This window comes from Lacerta agilis, chromosome 15, assembly GCF_009819535.1.
Source record: "Lacerta agilis isolate rLacAgi1 chromosome 15, rLacAgi1.pri, whole genome shotgun sequence".
In the NCBI taxonomy this organism is placed as follows: domain Eukaryota; kingdom Metazoa; phylum Chordata; class Lepidosauria; order Squamata; family Lacertidae; genus Lacerta; species Lacerta agilis.
In genome coordinates this window covers 1,018,902-1,038,718 of record NC_046326.1, presented here as the reverse complement: position 1 = coordinate 1,038,718, position 19,817 = coordinate 1,018,902, and the positions used below count along the sequence as shown (strand labels likewise).

Here is a 19,817-nt window from a genome sequence, read left to right as displayed (position 1 = left end):
GAGTGAACTGGCCCAGGTGAGGTAAACCTTGCCAACCCCTGCTCCATATGCATAACTACATTGTCATTATTAATTACATTTCCATCCTGCCCTTCCTCCCAAAGGAGTCCAGGGTGGCAAACTTCAAAAAGTTAAAACAATACAAATTAAAATAAAATAAAACTTATTTAAAACAGTTCACAACAATTTAAAAACCATCTAAAAGCAGTCACATACCCTCATAATTACCAATTTCAAAGTTGTAATGGCCAATATCTTTCAGCCATCAATTACCTGGGTGTTTTTAAATTTCTCCTTAAAGTCAATAATAATTACAGAAACATCTCACCAGGAAGGGCATTCCACAAATGAGGAATGAACATTGAGAAGGTCCTGTCACAGGTCAACACTAACTGGGCAACAGCTGGAGGTAGCAAACATGGTTCGCCAACTATGTGTACCACAAGTCCATTTTACAGTACAGTGGTACCTTGGTTTATGAACTTAATCTGTTCCGGAAGTCTGTTCTTAAACCGAAACTGAAGTCTGTTCTTAAACCGAGGCGTGCTTTCCCTAATGAGGCCTCCCGCCGCTGGTGCCCTTCCGCCATTCAGATTCTGTTCTTAGACCAATGTAAAGTTCTCAAACCGGGACACGATTTCCGGTTTAGCGGAATTTGTAAACCGAATTGTTCTTAAACCAGACTGTTCTTAAACTGAGGTACCACTGTATAAGAATGCCTTTCCAGTCCAAACTACAGTTCCTATACAGCTCAGCCCCTCCCCACCCATGCCTTGGGCCGGTTTTTCCTTTCATCTTCTGAGCTAAGGAGCAGGCATCAGCCTGACTATGGGAAAGCCAGAAGTGCACCTGCTTCAGTTCAAAGGTGCCACAGACTTGTGGCTTTGGTGCTTCAGGTCAGCCATTCATGGATTTGTGCATCAAAATGAAAAGTTGGAGCCCCGAAGTCAAGGCCACCAAACAAGTAGCCTAGCTGCAAAACTCTATACATACTTACCTGAGAACATATCGCAGTAAATACAATAGGAGTCGTGAGTAAACATGCATAGCATCACACTACAGAATAGAAAAAAGCTCTGAATTGCTCCAAAATCCCCCTTGCCTTCTCCTTTGTTCCACTGAATCTTACAGAATATTATTCTAATGCCCTTGGCACAGAAGATTATATTTACGACTTCTTGCATTAAAGTCAGCAGTTCTTATCACATGAAACAAGTCTAAATTAACTGTGGTATCTTCTGTTAATTATACAGAGGAAATAAATTTACAATATTAGAAGAGGCTTCCTTCATACAGAGCTACCCTATGTATGTATTAATTAACACAAGAAGAGAAGGCAAGGAATGGTTGTTAAGAGACAGAAAGCTTGAAGTGATTTATACTGAATCTAAAAATACCAAACTTTTCTTAAAGAAAAAGTTTGATGCAGCTTCAGGAGAGTCATTCACTCAGTAACAATAAAATCACTGAAAGAAAAATTATGTCATTGATCAGGATAATTTTACTCTGTCAGGATGTCAAGCTTCTGACAAATCATTATGGGAATTTGCATACTTTACGCAAAGAAAATCCAAATTCTGTTTTTGCAATAAAGAACAATCCACCAAGATAAAAAAATAATTTAAAAATGAGGGATCCATAATGGTGAAGTGTTCAGGAAAGAAAACCACTAATCAATCTTAACTGTGCTGCCTAACTGTAGATGCTTTGACAATCTTTCAACATGTATACAAAAACAAAGAAAATAAAAGCAGTGTTGGGGGAAAAGGCTAAAATTCAGATTTCACTTACATTTTGTTCCTCTGGCTCCAGTTTTGGAATTTTATGTGATTTGCGCTCTTCTGAGTGGGAAGAGTCATGTTTGCTACTTTTTTTCCTTTTCTCTTTTCTCCCTTCATGTTTTGACTTCGTATACTCACTTCCTTGTACTTCATTTAAAAGGTCCCCACACAGAGAGGACTCAAACAATTCCCTGCCGTTCTGGATAGTTTTGGTTATTTTTAATTTGATTTCTGGTGAACCAGTCTTCTTTGGAATCACCGTTTGGGATACTGAAGGAGGTGGCTGCTGTGGAGGAGATGGTTTTTCCAGATTTTCATGTGGCCTTATGCTAGAGTTCTCCATGTGGTAATACTCTGGTGGACTAAAGTTTCTAACAGTGCCAAAGCCATTGGCTGAACCATTAGGATACTGACTATATGGCTGATATTTGGCTTGGGGTTCATACATGCCAATTGGTGGAAATCCATTAATGAGGGGTGGAAGATCCTCCGTTGTTGGCGTAGGGTACTGAAAACCTTGCTGCAAGGCAAGAGCAGCTTCATATGGCGTCTGACTACCATCTTCAGTGATGTCACTGCTGGCATCAAAAGCATCCTCTTGGCGGTTGTTAGCCGAGTCAATGAGTTGAGGTGGTTGCTGAATTGTGTTTCCCATGATCCCTTGCATGAAAGAGAAGGAGAAATCCATTGTTCTGCTCCAGCATCCTTAGCTTTCCCTTTTTCTCATAGGGCCTAAAAAAGAAACAAGTGAAAAGATGAAGCAGTTGGTGATGCAAGTTCTTTGGTAAAGTTTAAGAAGCCAAGACAAGTGCTTGGAAGTGGACTGGGCAAGAATTTCCCTCCATGCTAACACAATGAGTCTTAGGGCACTTCAAAGGCTAACAGACGTTTTATGGCATAAGCTTTAGTGTACACTTCATCAGATGCATGAAGTGCTACCTTCAGTTAGAAAAGTATATATAAGATCCTAAGAAGAGTGCTTCTGGCCTCCTCTAGTCCAACATCCTGTTCTCACAGTGGCCAGTCAGATGCAAGCAAACAGCACTTTCTCCACTTGTGATTCCAGCAACTGGCATTCAGAGACACACTGCCTCCAATAACAGAATACATAGCCGTGATGGTTCTGCTCTACACACAACACAGAGAGAGTTACAAAGGGGAAAAAATGCATGTCTAGAATCTCTTGCATTTCTTAGCCTTTTCCCTCACTGCTTATTTTATTCCCTCTGTACCCATGTGTGGAGGCCTGGGAGACATGTTGAAATGTCATCCAAAACTGATTAGGAGTCCAGTTTACGATAATGGTTTCAGAATTTTTGACTTGGCAATATATCATGAATTCCCACTCACTTCCTGGCAGAGGGAGCTTGAGAAAGTTCCCGCCCGGCCCACCTGCTTATATCCTAGCAAGTGGGCTGCCTCCTTCCTCCTGGTCACTCCTCCTGTCCACTCCCTCCTTATGCACAACAGAAGTGGAGAACCCTGCCATGTAGCTGCCTGGGTCTTGCATGGCCGATATGCAGAGACCAGATTACAACACAAGGTCTGGGTGATGTATCGTCCAAAACCGGTTTGAAGTCCATATCCAGGAATCAACCCTTGGCTGCTTCTTCTTCCCCACCTTATTTCAGACATCATGATATATTGGTATATGGTGATGGTTAGCTGGTGTTGAAAACCAGATCTCACCCAGCCCTATTTGTGTAAAATGGATTAAAAATCTCTAAGCCATTCAAGGTGCCAAAAGAACCATGAACAATATGACTACTGTATCTCTGTGGAGCGAAGGGCACTGGCTGAACTGTTTTTTCAGTCAAGAGTTATCTACCTATACATTGCCCCAGTATACCCCCGTTTTTATCTTGCATAAAGAATGTATCTATTAGACAAGAGAAACTACATTAGTATATACATGCTACATGTTCTTCCAAAAACTGAGTTTTCTTACATACTGATGTGAGCAACTCCATTTGTGTGGTGGGCATGACAAGGAAGCAGCAAATTATTTTACAAAATCACTGATATGGAAGTAAAAACACAACCGTGCCATTCATGCATATACAGTCATACCCCGGGTTGCACACCCCCTGGGTTGCGGACCTTTGAGTTAAGAATGCCCGCAACCCGGAAGCGTTTCCAGAGTGCGCGCGCCCCCTGGATGCGCAGAAGCGCTCAAATTGTGCTACTTCCGGGTTTTTTCTTTTGGGGGAGGGGCGTTCGTGTTAAGCACGCCCGTGTTACGTAGCGCGATCCAGAACGGATTGTGTGCATAACACGGGGTACCACTGTATAATAAAGGTAAATTAAGTGGAGGCATCTCACAGCAAAAAACATCCTAGGACCTATTCAAATATTAAAAAGTTAAAGGACCTCTGACAGTTAAGTCCAGTCGCAAACAACTCTGGGGTTGCGGCGCTCATCTTGCTTTACTGGCCGAGGGAGCCGACGTTTGTCCACAGACAGTTTTTCCGGGTCATGTGGCCAGCATGACTAAGCCACTTCTGGCGAAACCAGAGCAGCGCACGGAAACGCCGTTTACCTTCCCGCTGGAGTGATACCTATTTATCTACTTGCACTTTGACGTGCTTTCGAACTGCTAGGTGGGCAGGAGCTGGGACCGAGCAACGGGAGGTCACCCCATCGCAGGGATTCAAACCGCCGACCTTCCGATCAGCAAGCCCTAGGCTCAGTGGTTTAGACCACAGCGCCACCCACATCCCTTATTCAAACGTTACCTATATCCCATTTTGGACAGGGACTGCTGACAGCTCATGCACTCCCTCCCTTTCTATTCTTAATGGGGAAAGAGCAGAACATCCAACTTAGGTCTTAATTATCTGAATGTACATCTTCCTTACTCTGGGAGACCAAGCACTGTTAGAGTGCTTATCTGCCTGAAATCAGGGAAGATTCTACATTGCAATAACCACAAAACCTCTTTGTTCAGGCAGCCATGTCTCCTGCAGTGAGAAAAACAGGTGCACTGGATAGGAAGCACAAGCCTGAGGCTCAGTCTTGCTCTCTCCCTAGCAGGGTGGATTTGATTTAAATCAAACTGATTTAAATCACAGTTTAAATCACTAGTCAGTAAGGCTCAGGGTGGATTTAAATTTTTTTAAAAATCTGATTTAAATGGGATTTTTTTGATTTAAATCGGAATTTTTTTTTATTTAAATCCACCCTGAGCCTTACTGACTAGTGATTTAAACCAGTTTGATGTAAATCAAATCCACCCTGCTCCCTAGTAAGAATCCAGGCTAGGAAGGTGGTATCTTTTGAAGGACTCCGTACAGAAAATGTTTAAAGACCTCCTCAGGCAGCATGCAGATGAAGATAGCAAAATAAATCTAGGTTAGTCTGAAGAACACTCCTTTAAATTTGACACACATTGTGATGGTTTTATGAACAAACTGTTCAGGTGAACTACTTGCTGGCAATTTGGCCCTCTGTATCAACAACCGCCTGCTTCTTGGGAGAAAAGCAATGACAAACCTAGACAGCATCTTAAAAAGCAAAGACATCACCTTGCCGACAAAGGTCCGTATAGTTAAAGCTATGGTTTTCCCAGTAGTAATGTACGGAAGTGAGAGCTGGACCATCAAGAAGGCTGATCGCCGTAGAATTGATGCTTTTGAATTATGGTGCTGGAGGAGACTCTTGAGAGTCCCGTGGACTGCAAGAAGATCAAACCTATCCATTCTCAAAGAAATCAGCCCTGAGTACTCACTAGAAGGACAGATCCTGAAGTTGAGGCTCCAGTACTTTGGCCACCTCATGAGAAGAGAAGACTCCCTAGAAAAGACCCTGATGTTGGGAAAGATGGAGGGCACAAGGAGAAGGGGACGACAGAGGATGAGATGGTTGGACAGTGTTCTTGAAGCTACTAACATGAGTTTGGCCAAACTGCGAGAGGCAGTGAAGGATAGGCGTGCCTGGCGTACTCTGGTCCATGGGGTCACGAAGAGTCGGACACGACTGAACGACTGAACAACAACAACAACATCAACAACCAGCTTGCATTAGCACTCTACACACCAGATCCAAGAATAAGCTTTTACAGTACTGTAATGTATTGCTGATCCCAGGCCAATGGGACATACAGCACAGAATAAGCATAATGGCTCTCCCTCCTCTCCGCTTAAAAAACATTTTAAATACACACAATATATCCACCATCCCAATGCTTCCTTCCTTGCTGGTGTTTTGAATTCAACAATATACGTTTCGCACTCAGACTTATTATTACAGTTGGGAAAATGAACTCCAAAATGCAACTATGCATACAGCTTATAACTTCATGTTTGATCAGCAGTGCCTTTTTAATAAGTGGTGGTTCAGAAAGTGGTGGTGGGGGATGAGTGTTCAGACCCCAGGGCTCTCACTTGTGGGGTGCCTCAGGATTCCGTCCTTTCCCCCATGCTTTTCAACATCTACATGCAGCCGCTGGGAGAGATCATCAGGGGGTTTGGGCTGGGTGTCCAGCAGTATGCGGATGATGCCCAGCTCTACCTCTCGTTTAAATCAGAACCAGTGAAGGCGGTGAAGGTCCTGTGTGAGTGTCTGGAGGCGGTTGGAGAATGGATGGCGGCTAACAGATTGAGGTTGAACCCTGACAAGACAGAAGTACTGTTCTTGGGGGACTCCGGTTCCCCTTTCCACGCCACCAGATACTCCAACCCCCCTCCCTTCCACCTGGAATCGAGGATTTCCATGGCCTCATTATAGAACTCCTCTCGGGCCTCCCCATGAAAACGACTCCTCTCTCTATACTTAGACAGGAGGGAATGATGGAACACTGGATGAATCCGCATGTGCTCTGGTAACCTTAACTTGAACGTGACGGGATTCACCTGCTGCAGCACCTCAAATGGGCCTAACCTTCGGTGTACCAGCTTCTTGCAGGCCCCCCTGAGGGGCAGCCCCTGCGAGGAGAGCCACACCTTATCACCCACCTAAAGCTGCTCCCCTTCCCTCCGATGCCGGTCCGCCCCCCATTTGTAAGCCTCCTTGGCCCGCTCCAGCGTGTCCACCAGCTACTGGTGCACCCGCACCATTTCCCCAGCCAACTCCTGCGCCGCGGGCACCTCCAGGACCTCCTCATCCCTCCCCGGAAAGGCTCTGGGGTTGACTCCATAATTAGCCATGAAAGGGCTCATCCCCGTGGTGACATGCTCTGTGTTGTTATAAGCGAACTCCGCCAGTGGCAACTTGTCCACCCAGTCGCTTTGTCTCTGGTTCACGTAACAACGCAGGTACTGCTGCAACACCCCGTTCGCCCTTTCCGCCTGACCGTTGGTCTGAGGGTGCCTGGCCGTAGACAGAGTCACCTCCACTTGCAACAAGTCCATAAGCTTGCGCCAAAAACGTGAGGTGAACTGCCTTCCACGGTCCGAGATCAGCCTCGACGGCAGGCCGTGCAGGCGAAAGATGTGCTTGAGGAATAGCTTGGCCGTCTCCTCCACCGAGACCGCCCTCGGGCATGCCACGAAGTGACACATCTTGGTGAATAGGTCTACCACCACCAGAACAGCTGTCTGCCCCTGAGACCTTGGCAGATCGGTGATAAAATCTATCGATACGGCCTCCCAAGGTCTTTTGGGCGTGGGCAAGGGTTCCAATAGCCCTGCCAGTGCCGCCCGCTCCCCTTTGGCCCTCTGGCACATGTCACATCCCTGCACATACTCCTTGACATCCTCCCTCACCCCCGGCCACCAAAACTCCCTGGTCTTGCGTTGCCCAAAGTGCCCAGCAGTGGATGTGTCATGCATCTGTCAAAGTACCTTGGCCCACAACCCCCCACCCGGGATGTAAAGCGCCCCCTTGCGAAACAGCAACCCCCTTTCTCTGTGAAGTCCCCGTCCGGGTTGCCGTCCCTGAGCGCTTGCAGCTGCTTGCGGGCAAACTCGTCGTCTCTTGTCAGCCTGACAATTTCCCCCCTGAGGTCCAAGATCCCCCCGCAGGCCCACTGCTGCTGGCCAAAGATGTGCCGCGGCTCCGGAGCTCCCTCATCTGCCATGCACTCGGGCTTCTTCAACAGGGCATCCGTTCTGACGTTCTGCTCCCCCGAGACGTATTGGATCTTGAAGTAAAAACCTGCAAAAAACTCTGCCCACCTAATTTGTCTCTGGTTCAGCACCCTGGCGGTGCGCCAGTACTCCAAATTCTTGTGGTTAGTATAGACCTGGATCTGATGCTTGGCACCCACTAGAAAGTGCCTCCATTGCTTGAAAGCCGCATAGATGATGAGCAGTTCCTTGTCCCACACCGTGTAGTTGCGCCCGGACTTGTTCAACTTCCTGGGGGGAAAGGCGCAAGGCCGCCAATCTTGGTTCTAGGACTCTTCCATTCCAGCACCGCCTTCACCTTCTCCCCGTCCATGGCCAAGCCCTTGTCTGACAAGCAGTACCCCAGGAAGTCCACTTCCCTGGTATGAAACTGACATTTCTCGAGCTTGACTTATAGCTGGTGCTCGCGCAACTTCTCCAGGACTGCCCATACATGCTGAACGTGCTCCTCTTCGCTCTCTATCAGGATGTCATCCAGATAACAGACGCAATTCCTGTACAGTAGGGGACCCAGCACGTGGTGCATAAATGCCTGGAAACACAGGCTTCCGGCCTGCAAACCGAAAGGCATGACTAAATACTCGTAACTGCCCAGGGGGGTGAACATGGTGGTCTTCCACTCGTCCCCCTCTCGCATTCGTATCAAGTTGTAAACCCCTCGTAAGTCCAACTTGGTAAAAATCTTGCCCTCGCGCACTCTTGTCAACAAATCGTCGATGCGAGGCATCGGAAACGTAAGGGGTTCCGTCATGGAGTTGACACGCCTGAAGTCCACCACCAGCCTCCGCTGGGAGGTGCCTTTCTTGTCCACGAAGAATACCGGGCTCACCCCGACTGCCCGTGACTCTCGTATAAACCCTCGTCGAAGGTTCTTGTCGATGAACTCCTTAAGGTCCGCCATCTCCTGGTCAGACATGGCATAGAGCTCCCCCCGCCCAAGCAATGTTCCACGCAGTGGGCAGACCCGAAGGCTAGGGATCTCTGATGCCAGGCCACGATTGGGTCATGCTGGTTGAGCCAGCTCATCCCCAGAATAATGGGTGGTCCCGCCAACATGGTCACATGGAAAGCAATGACTTCAGCATGCCCAGCTATCCGCATGCGCATTGGGGGGGTCTGATGGGTGATTCCCCACCCAGCAACTTCCTGCCGTCAATGATGGTCACCTGCAAGGGAAAGTCCAAAGGGAGCAAATGCAGCTAGTGTTCCAGAGCAAAGTCCCTCCTGAAAAAAATGGCACTCGCGCCCGAGTCCAACAAGGCCTGCACTTCCAATGGATGGCCATTAGGAAGCTCCAGCATAACTCTGACCACGATGCTGGGCTTCGGTGACTCTGGCCGGAGCACCTCTACTGCTGCTCTGCCTGGCTGCTGGCCCCGCCTTTCTCCAGCCAGGCTGCCTCATTTCCCTGCGGTTCAGCCTCTTCCTCTGCTCCAGTTGGACTGTTCCCGCCATTCCCTGCCACCCCCGCCATTGGGGGCATGCCCTCGCAAAATGGCCAGGCTGGGAACACACAAAGCATTTAAGAGTGCTTTTCATGGTCTTCCCCTCAGCCTTGCGAACAGTCCCAAGCACCTGCGGCTGTTTGACAGGGGCCCCCCGATCTTCATCGGTCCCTGCTGCTGCTGCTGCGCTGTGGGCATGTAGCCAAAATTGCCTGGAATGCGGTTGCCAAGGAAACGCTCTCCTCTGTGTGAGCCTTTCTCACGGGCTCTCTTCTCCAGCCTCACTCCCACTGCCAGACAGTTGCACGCCAGTTCATTCATGTCCTTGGCCCTGGGGCAGCGCGCCAGCTCATCTTTCACTTCCGCGCTGAGCCCCCCCTCCCACAAACATTGCCTGGCTCTGTTCTGAAAGCAGGTCCCAATTCAATCTATGAATTAGCATCAAGAATTTCGACCAATAATCTCTCACCGTCATTGACCCCTGCTTGAGGGCTAACAGCTCCTGCTGCGCCACATCTTTCTGGACCTCTGAAGTGAACATCGTGTCCACAGCCTCAAAAAATTTCCGGATATCTTCCAACGCGTCGTTGCCCGACGCAATTAATGGGCAAACCCAGTCCCGGGCCGCCTCCAAATGCGTAATCACAAACGCAACCCTGTCTATCGTGAGTGAATTCCTCATCTTGCAGCTTCAGGGCATATTGCATCTCAGTCTTAAAATTCAAATAGTCCCCGGGGTTCCCGCCAAATTTGCTCACCAGCACCACCAGCTTACGCCCCACGGGTCCCGTGCGCACTTCCTGGTCCTGCAGCCGGCGCTCCTCCAGCCTCGCGCTGAGCTTCTCCGTGTGTGCTTACAACTCCTCATTGCGCTTGGTGAGAGCCGTGATCTGCTGCGCTGCTGCCAGCAACAGGTTCCGATCGATGACTCCTCCGCCCGCTGCACCCTCTTCCTTACTCATGGTGCCTCTCGGAGCTCTCCAAATTCCTTCACGAGCAACCTGCAGTGATTCCCAGACTGCTGTAAGGAGTTTCAGTGGTTGCTCATGAGAAATCAGCCAAACGCAGAACTTCTAAACACTAAGTTCTTTATTGTGCAGATATTTACAGTGGAGCTAAAATAAAGACGTCCAGCTCATCCCTCTGCAGAGTCCGGGAATGTCCGTTTCCGGTTCTTTGTCCAGCATAAAAGGCGCGGGATCCTGAACCCCCCCCCCACGTCAACGGGGTGACGGAAAGGGTTCTTCTCCCCCTCTATCCACTTGGTGCAGAGGCTCTCCATCCCTGTCAGAGCCCCTGCTCCAACTTCCTGTCTGCATCTCCCCCTCCCCGCTGGAAGAGCGGTCGCTTCCCCCATTGGAGGAGGATGACGAACTGCTCAATGGAGATGGGGGTTCCTTGTACTGCAACCGCCCCGGGATCTCTTCCCGCTGCAGCGGGGGCGGTTTCCTGACACATACACTATTCCATTTACTAATGACACAAATACAAAATAGATCTCATCTCTAAAAAATATAAATCCAGCACAGTTGGGATCAGGGAAATTACAGAATGAACACACACACACACACACACACACACACACACACCTTTTTTAAAATGGAAAAATTGCTCAAAACAGAGAGCAACAGCTATGGCAAATTACATCTGCAACTAAAATGAAAGTCATTCTGGGAACCCGGTTTGTAAGGGTGACATAAATTCTAAAAGGAAGAAGCAACACAAGATTCTTAAGACAGATCCCTGGTTTGAAGATCAGGCCACAGGAGTTCATGCTTTTGTTGGTTTTCCTGTCATTTAGAGTTTTGGAAATGGCTTCAATTCTTGATTTAAATAATATTAAAGAGCAAACCTTTAAGAATGGAATGTAAAGAACTGGATTATTCAATTCCATGTCCCTGAGAATCCTAGCGTACATAATTGGCACCATTTAAGAGTCAAAGAGAGGAAATAATGCCTCCCCCATTTTCTGAACTGCTCTACAATAGAGAAAAGTTGGAGGAGGGAAAGGAGCTGCTGTGCTTAGAAAGGAGAACCCACAGCTGCTGACAGATTGGTTTTCCTCTGCAAAAGCAGTTTTGGCAGAGCAGCAGCAGAGGGGGAGTTGTACTGCTATCGCCCTGACATTCCTGTTCCTAGAACAAAGGAAGAAAGGAGGAGGGAACTTCTTATCACAATCTACAGCAGACACTCAACATCCTGGTCTGTTTGTCCACCCTTAAAAGTCATCCCTCCAGCATTCAAAGAGTTCTCTTCCCAGGATACTTTCTGCAGGTTGAGATGTGAAATTGCCAACCAACACACGCCCAATATAAAAAATCAGCAGGAGTTCAGTGACAAGTGTAAAACCTCAAAAGGATAAAAAGCAAATTCATGTTTACCTCAATCACTGGATGCTCCACACTGACAGTAAACTGTAGAGAAGTGTGTCACAAGCACTTGAGTTGACTGTAGATAATAATACTTTAACACCACACTGTGCTGGTCCTAAATGTTAAAGTGATCTCTGGTGAATATTAAAATTACTTTTTAGAAATGTGATGTGTTTTGCTACAAGGCAAGAAAAAGAACTACATATTACAATCAGGGTAGCTGAGCATTTCCTGATATGTGTGGCTTCCAGAGTAACACACTTTCTTGCTCTGACAACTAATCATTTATTTTTATTTTTGCTTTATGCAGAAGACATTACAATGCAGTGCAGCTGCGTTGATAAACACTCAGCTAAAATCAAGATTCCACGAATTTCCAACAAGGTATTTAACCAAAGATGTTAGGAGTGGGTGGATGCTAGCATCATACACACATGATCCTCTCCAGAAGCCCTCCTTCAGGTCCCCCAGAGGTGAGAAGAGATGCCTCATCTGTCACAGAGCTCAATGCCTTTGGTGCCAGATGGAGAGTTTTTACTCACCCAGGCCTTTTAGATATTGGGTTTTATGAAATTTTAAAATATGGCTTATTGATCATTGTTCTGCTACTGTTATAGGATGCATTTTCTGTAGCTATTACTTTTTTAGTATTTCAGCTACGTTAGCAACTCAGAAATCACCTGAAAAGCAAGATATTAATGCTCTAAAGTAATTAAATAAACATTATTACAAAATATAACAATAAGCAAACTTCATGACAACTATAAACAACATGAAAACTTTAAGCACATTTTTACATTATTGGTATTTATTAATCTGCATCCCACTCTTCCTTTCAAGGCAGAAAACATCAAAATGTTACATTTTATATTTAATGTTCCTGCAAAAGAACATGATGCAATACCAAAGGAACAGGCTGCAAAAAGCAGAGTCAACAAATGGTCAAACTAGGACAGAGAGTCTGACCCCCCCCCTGCAACACCTTTATATTGCATTAACTCCAGCATCCCATTTTGTGATGGTAGGCAAACAGCCAGTGTTTCACTGAAGGAACATAACCCTTTCATTAGTACAGTAATTCAACATGGTTAGACTGAGAGAAACAGAATATCGGAAAGTCAACACAAAGCTTTACATCCTCCTTCATCATACAGTTGTACCTTGGATCCCAAATGCCTTGCAACTCGAACGTTTTGGCTCCAGAACGCCGCAAACCCGGAAGTGAATTTTCCAGTTTGCAAACGTTCTTTGGAAGCCAAATGTCGGACTCGGGCATGACTTCCGATTGAGTGCAGGAAGCTCCTGCAGCCTATGGGAAACCGCACCTTGGTTGTCAAACGTTTTCAGAAGTCAAACGGACTTCCAGAATGGATTCCATTCGACAATCAAGGTACGACTGTAATTACAATTCTGCATTTTTCTAGAATGTACACAAATGATTTAATTCATTATTAGAATGTTTGTACCCAAAGAGTAGTATTTTTCCCAATCTGATAAACACAATGCTACTCAACTTCAATTCTAGACACACACAAAAGGTTAAATTTAACCTCAAAAGTAAGCCCAGGTTTAACTTGTAGTTTATCTATCATTTGGCATTATTCAGCCGGTTAAGCACTTTTAAGTCCCAGCAAGTACTTAGCTGTCCAACAATAAAAATAAATGGGAATTTAGAATTGCTTAAATTTGATCATGTGCACTGTTCTGAGTAAAGGCACTGCAACCTTCTGGGGGGTCACATGGCAGTGGTGGGTAGCCCAAGGGACATGACATGTAGCTTTGTACTGGAGGCTACAGCCCAGTCATTCAGAAGTCAAGCTATTTCTACATGTGCGTGTCTCCATCCAGGCAAGCAAAAGGCATTATTACACTGCATCTAGACAGGAGGGAGGCGTGGAGCAGGGCCAGTGAGAAACGTGGGCTTGAGAAGGGGTGTGGCCTGAAAAGAAAAGAACCAGACAGGCAGAACTATAAGGCTGCAGTGGACTCCTGGATCTAAGACCCTTCAGTAAAGCTTTTCTGTGCTTGCCCTACTATCTGAACTAGGGAGTTCAACGCGGCAACCTCCCTGCACACTTTCCATCAGCAGATGAAACACTGCCTGGGTACTGGTCAACTTATTTATTGAACTCTGATTATAACACTGCTGGTTATGGCTTTGCGGCATTCTATTTTTATGGTATCATATTACAGACTTTTTTCACATCTTGTTAAGAGTAACAGAGAGAGCAGCTACTAAATTATATACGAATAATTATATATACACCACAATAATTAGCAACAATACCACCAGAGGAGCAGACTGGACAACATAATCTGCAATCTTAACCCCAATGAATTCCATAGGACTTATTTCTGAGTAGACATGGTTAGGATTCCATTAGTAGGCTTCAACAGTAAATCAATGACACCCTCTTTCAAAAGAGGTGTGTCTGGGCTAAGGTGTCAGCTGTCTAACACTATCACACATGCATACAAGCAGCCAAGCAGAGAAGAAAATAAAGGCCTTCATGCTGCCTACCATTTTCATATGTATGTATATAGTCTTTCAAGTATACAAAATATTTATTTGCAAAATAAAATAAAAATTTTACCATCTTCATGTAACGAGAAACACAGGATGCTATTTTCACTAGATCAATTAGGTTTTCAAAATAAGCTCAATTCAAGTATTTTAAAGCCTAGCTGGTCCAACAAAGGCATCATCTCATGGGTCTGGGGTTTCTCATTTCCACATAAATTGCCAACGCTCTGGTTGTTTTGTATTTTTATATTATAGAAAGCATAGTCTAAACAGTTTTATGAAGAGCAAAGCAGTTAATCAACCTAGCCATCATACAAAATGTTATGAGTCATTTCCAACTTTACATACACATAGCGCTGAAGTAAAAAAGTAATCAATTTAAAGTGAAAAATAATTATTCCTAGAAAGTATTTTGTTACAAACTTCCCCTTTGCCAACGTACTTGTCCTCTCTACTGAAGCCAAACATTACTACTTTAACTCAGTGTTTTTCAACCACTGTTCCGCGGCACACTAGTGTGCCGCGAGATGTTGCCTGGTGTGCCGTGGGGAAAATTGAAAAATTCAAGAGAATTACTTTATATATAGTCAATATAGGCACAGAGTTAATTTTTTTAACATTTTCTAATGGTGGTGTGCCTCGTGATTTTTTTCATGAAACAAGTGTGCCTTTGCCCAAAAAAGGTTGAAAAACACTGCTTTAACTGATTCAACAGCACCTGATGTCATCCACTGATCATATTTTACTAAGACTTGCTTAGAGAAAATAGTAACCAGAAAGAACAGCACTAGAGTTGCACATTGCCTAGTGTTACACAGAACATGGTGCAGTTATGAAAATGTTAATGAAATATTGTTATTCTGCATATAGCTGCAGCATTGTAGCCAATCATAGTAATAAACTATATTTTGCCCCCAGAGTATTAGCGTTTTTAAAGGCAAAAACAGGAACACTGAGAAGCCTGTAAACAGATGCATAAAAATGAAGCAAGCATATCAAAATATGATACTTTGATTTTAAAACAAACTGACACAGGATTTATCCAAACATGCAAAGATTGTGGCTGATTGACAAGACATTCACATTTATACTTCCGTCATATCAACACAGAAAAACAAAATGAACAAACTACAAACATTACAGATACAACCAGAATGTGGAGCCTCTCTCCACTGCAGAAAAAACCCTGGAATGCTATCAATTCGAAAAAAATTATCAAAGCATCACACAAATATACCTGCTTTCCACTAATCAGATACCTGAACAGCAATTTCTCTCACATCTCTGTTGTCTGCTTTACATGAAATACAAACAACAGCATCTGCACAGTTCAATGGCACTTAAAATAAAGGAACACTTTGCTATCTGTACAGGAATAGAGTCAAGAAAAAGCATTAAGAAAAATGTAGGAGGAAATTCCTTCGTGTATATTTAAAACACAATCAGTAAGTAAGTTTCATCTTGCTGTTCACAAACAAGTGTGCCTTTTGTCGACAGCCTTGGCAATGTCATTTCCTTGTTTACTTAAAGAAATTGCTGAAGAGGGTTCAGCCTTCTGCCATTTACAACAGAGAAAGCCCCGCTACCTATTTAATTCTTCATGAAAATGGAGAGGAAAATGTCTGTATAATCCTGCTGCAGATTTGTATTGAAAAGGGTTAATTTCTGCACCACAGTCCCCTAGCAGTACTGGCTGCAGAAAGGAATGAGAAGGAGGAAAGATGTTCCTTTCCCAGCCTGCTTACGATAAATTTCAGAATGGTATGATTTTAAGATAGAGAATAAGGAACAAGGAGAAGGATCTTAAAGATCATTTGTTAACCCAAAGGAAGCCTTGTTTCTTTTGGGGAGTAGGGGATCTAAAGAGATTTACACTGCAGTATATGGCAGCAAACATGGCTGCCTCTGCCCCTTTAAATCCAAATGGCCCTCCTCCATCACATTAAACTACTGTAATATCTGGTCTATCCTCAATTATTCCTCAAAAAACAAAGAGGATGCCTCTCCCTTTAGCAACGAGATCACTTTCTAGAACTCTAGGTTCAAGCCTTAATAGGGCATTCATGCAAATTTATATGTGTAGGCAGGCACTGTATATATGTACACAAAGGGTTGTGTTATTAACAGTCCCAGATTAGACTTCTACAACTCCAAGGCCAACACTACCCCATGACTATTTATGGCTTTCTAGTTAGAATGCCATGCAAAACAGCAACCCCATGGCATGCTACATAACCAATTCCACACCCATAGTCCACATTCTCACACTTATATACAACACTACATTAAGGCCATCTCTCCAGACTCCAGCACAGTTATTCTATTATTATATTGATCACAACACACAAACCATAACAACACTTTGTCTATAAATTATTTCATAATGTATTTTCCTATATTGTTTCTCATATCCTTAAGCCAACAGTCTTGAAGAGTCTAATACTCCAAACCACCTAAAATGCCTCAGCAACTGTGTTTCCATTGTCATGTTGACAACATTAACCACCACAACTATAGGACTATAACCTCCTTGCATACCAGCTGACTTTATTATTTATCACCAAATCATCAATTCATAAATCCCATTTTATTTTATTTATTAAATTTGTACACTGCCCTTCATCTGCAGATCTCAGATGAAGCACAAAATACATGATAAAAACAACCATAACCCCACCTCCCACAAATAAATTTAAAAGGCATATACTGTAAGATGTTACATCAGTCAAAGGACTGATTGAAGAGGAACATTTTTGTCTGGAACCTAAAGGAGTATAATCATAATGCCTCAACCCGCCTCCAGCCTTCGTCCCAACTCTGGCATCCTCACAACCCCATTGCTCTATGTGAGATCTAGCCTCCAGTCATCATCCCACTTCTACTCCATCTGTTTCAGAGTCCTATACTGCCCATACATCCTCACCAAACCCCCATTCCCCCAAAATATATATGTTGCCCAATACCTCCCCTCTGCACTACCTACCACATACAGTGGTACTTCGGTTTAAGAACAGCTCTGTTTGCAAACGATTTGCTTTACGAACTCCACAAAACCGGAAGTAGTGTCCCGGTTTGCGAACTCTACCTCAACCTCATTAGGGAAAGTGCGCCTCGGTTTAAGAACGGTTTCGGTTTAAGAACCGACTTCTGGAATGGATTAAGTTCATAAACCGAGGTACCACTGTACTGTCAGGGATTAAGCTGCTGTGGAAAGGTTTTTATGTATTTTAATAAAGTGTTCCATGTTTTGATGATACTTTGTTGGTGTACTTTCGCTACAAGTTCTTGGTGCTGCTACTGCTAAATGTCTACCAAACACACAAATACTATGGTATTCAGAGCCAAAACCACTATGAAAAGTCCTTACTTCCACATCTCATGACCCCCTGACTCTTTAGAGCTCTCCCTCAATTGGTGGTATATTAACCAGTTCACTACTATATTATACCTTTACCTTTACTACACATCTCTCCAAGAGGCCCACTAAGCTCAACGGGGCTCATTATACATGACAAAGCTATCTTTAGCCATCTCACCCCTTGCCTTTTCCTGCAAGACCAATTGCAGTCGTTAACAGTCCTCTACAGGTTTTCCACACCTATCAGCCAATCACCCATTCCCACCACCCTTCTGAGTAATACCCCTCCCCACTCTCTCACTATATATAAGGGTCTGGTGACTTCTGTTTCAGTGTATCTGAAAAAGTGTGCATGCACATGAAAGCTCATACCAAGAACAAACTTAGTTGGTCTCTAAGGTGCTACTGGAAGGAATTTTTTATTTTATTTTTTATTTTGTTTTGACTATGGTAGACCAACACTGCTACCTACCTGTAACTGGGGCTCACTCCAAGAGCTAAGGGACTATTAGGTCCAAATTTGGAAACTTACATACAGTATTTTAAATCTCACTTTGCCATGAACTCATTATGTGGTCTTTCAGCAACCCACCGTCTCTCAGATCAAATTCTGAGATATAGTAATAGGTAAAGGTAAAGGTACCCCTGACCATTAGGTCCAGTCGTGTCCGACTCTGGGGTTGCAGCGCTCATCTCGCTTTACTGGCCGAGGAAGCCGGTGTACAGCTTCCGGGTCATGTGGCCAGCATGACAAAGCCACTTCTGCAGAACCAGAGCAGCGCACGGAAACGCTGTTTACCTTCCCGCTGGAGCGGTACCTATTTATCTACTTGCACTTTGACATGCTTTCGAACTGCTAGGTGGGCAGGAGCAGGGACTGCAAGCCCTAGGCTCTGTGGTTTAACCCACAGCGCCACCCGCGTCCCACTGATATAATAATAACTACAGGTTATTTGTCACAATTTTATATTGCCCTTTCTCCAAAGAGTTCAGGGCAGCACACATAGTGTTAGGCTGAGAAATATTGAATGGCCTAAGGTCACAAAGTGAGTTTAACAGCTGAATGAGGATTTGAACCCACTGATCCTAATGCACACCACATCGAGTTTCAGATTGCTGAGGGCTACTTTGAATTACAGATATACCCTAAAGCACTGGGGGGGGGGGGACCTTGAAAATGCCCACTTGTGCTTGTCTGTGCCGAGTAAGGTTTGCTTCGTGGAAACCGGGAAGGGAAGCTTTTGCTTCCTGCGCTGGGTTCCCACGTCCTCTCTTTTTAGGTCCCCAAATTGCTACATAAATATGTCTGCCAAGCCAATACCAAAGGGAGGGAGGTCACCCATGCAGGAGCAAAGGAGGAAGACCAGGTGGGGATGAGGGGCCCAAAACTGCTCTCGTCAGTACAGCACGAGACTCACGCTCTCGTGGTCGTGGGTTTGAGCCCCGCATCGGGCAAAAGATTCCTGCATTGCAGCGGGTTGGACTAGATGACCCTCGCGATGCCTTCCCACTCTACCGTTCTATCATGAGAAGCCTAACACACTTCAGCTCACGTTTTCATCAAGGGTCCTGTAGATGGAAAAACTAAAGGAAAAATGGAGGGCCCTAGGGCTCTCCAAAAAGTAAATACTGGACACGGAAGAACGTTGAGGACTAGCAACTTGGGTAGGCTCGTTCGCAAGGCGACGTCTCCGCCCCCTGCCCCCCCCCGTGGCGCCTCACCGTCAGTCTGTTCCATTCTAACTTCCCCGCCGTATCGGACCGATTGCCACCGGGACGCGTAACGGAGGAAGCGCGGCGGGAAAGGGCCTCGCCGGGCCGGGCTCGGCAAAGGGGGCGGGCCAGGCCCCGCCGTAGGCCGCGCTCGATCCCCGGCCTCAATTGAAGCGGCGCTCCCGCCGCCGCCTCCTTCTCCTCCTCCTCCGTCGCGGGCGGCGCAGGAGCCTCGGGGGCTGCGGGCGAGGAGCAACCGGGGGCGGGCGGGCGAGGAGTCCGGGGAAGAGAGGGGGCGCTGGCGCTCCGCTCTCTCGCTCGCTCTCAGGCCCCGGCCTCGGCCCTGCCCGCCGCCTTCGCCGCCGCCTTTCTTCTCGCGCAGCACAAAGCTCCCTCAGAGGCAGCGCCGGAAGAAAGCGGCGCCTCATTGGCTGCCCGCGCTGCGCCAGGCGCCGGGCATGCTGGGAGTTGCAGTTTCCCTCCAGGACGAGGCCAGCGCGGCGCCGGGACGGGCCGGGCGGAGGGCGCGCGCTCTTGTCCCGGGGGCGGCGGCGGCGGC

General features: G+C 45.9%; 1 protein-coding gene across 9 annotated transcripts in view; it reads right to left on the bottom strand.

Annotated features, from left to right (window-relative positions):
• Positions 1-19,461, bottom strand: part of NSD3 (nuclear receptor binding SET domain protein 3) — an 85,538-nt gene extending 66,077 nt beyond the window's left edge. For 5 of the 9 annotated variants that reach the window (XR_004427966.1, XR_004427967.1, XM_033172078.1 and 2 more), the window contains exons 1-2: positions 19,268-19,459; positions 1,792-2,513 (exon numbers count right to left, since the gene is read on the bottom strand). Coding sequence is in view for 7 of the 9 variants with exons in the window: in XM_033172078.1 (XP_033027969.1) it covers positions 1,792-2,469 (678 nt within the window). In the remaining 2 variants the exon portion in view is untranslated. Of the gene's footprint in view, positions 1-1,791; positions 2,514-19,267 lie in introns of all 9 variants that reach the window. The other 4 variants (XM_033172074.1, XM_033172075.1, XM_033172076.1 and 1 more) reach the window with 2 other exon arrangements.
• Positions 19,462-19,817: the final 356 nt, after the last annotated feature.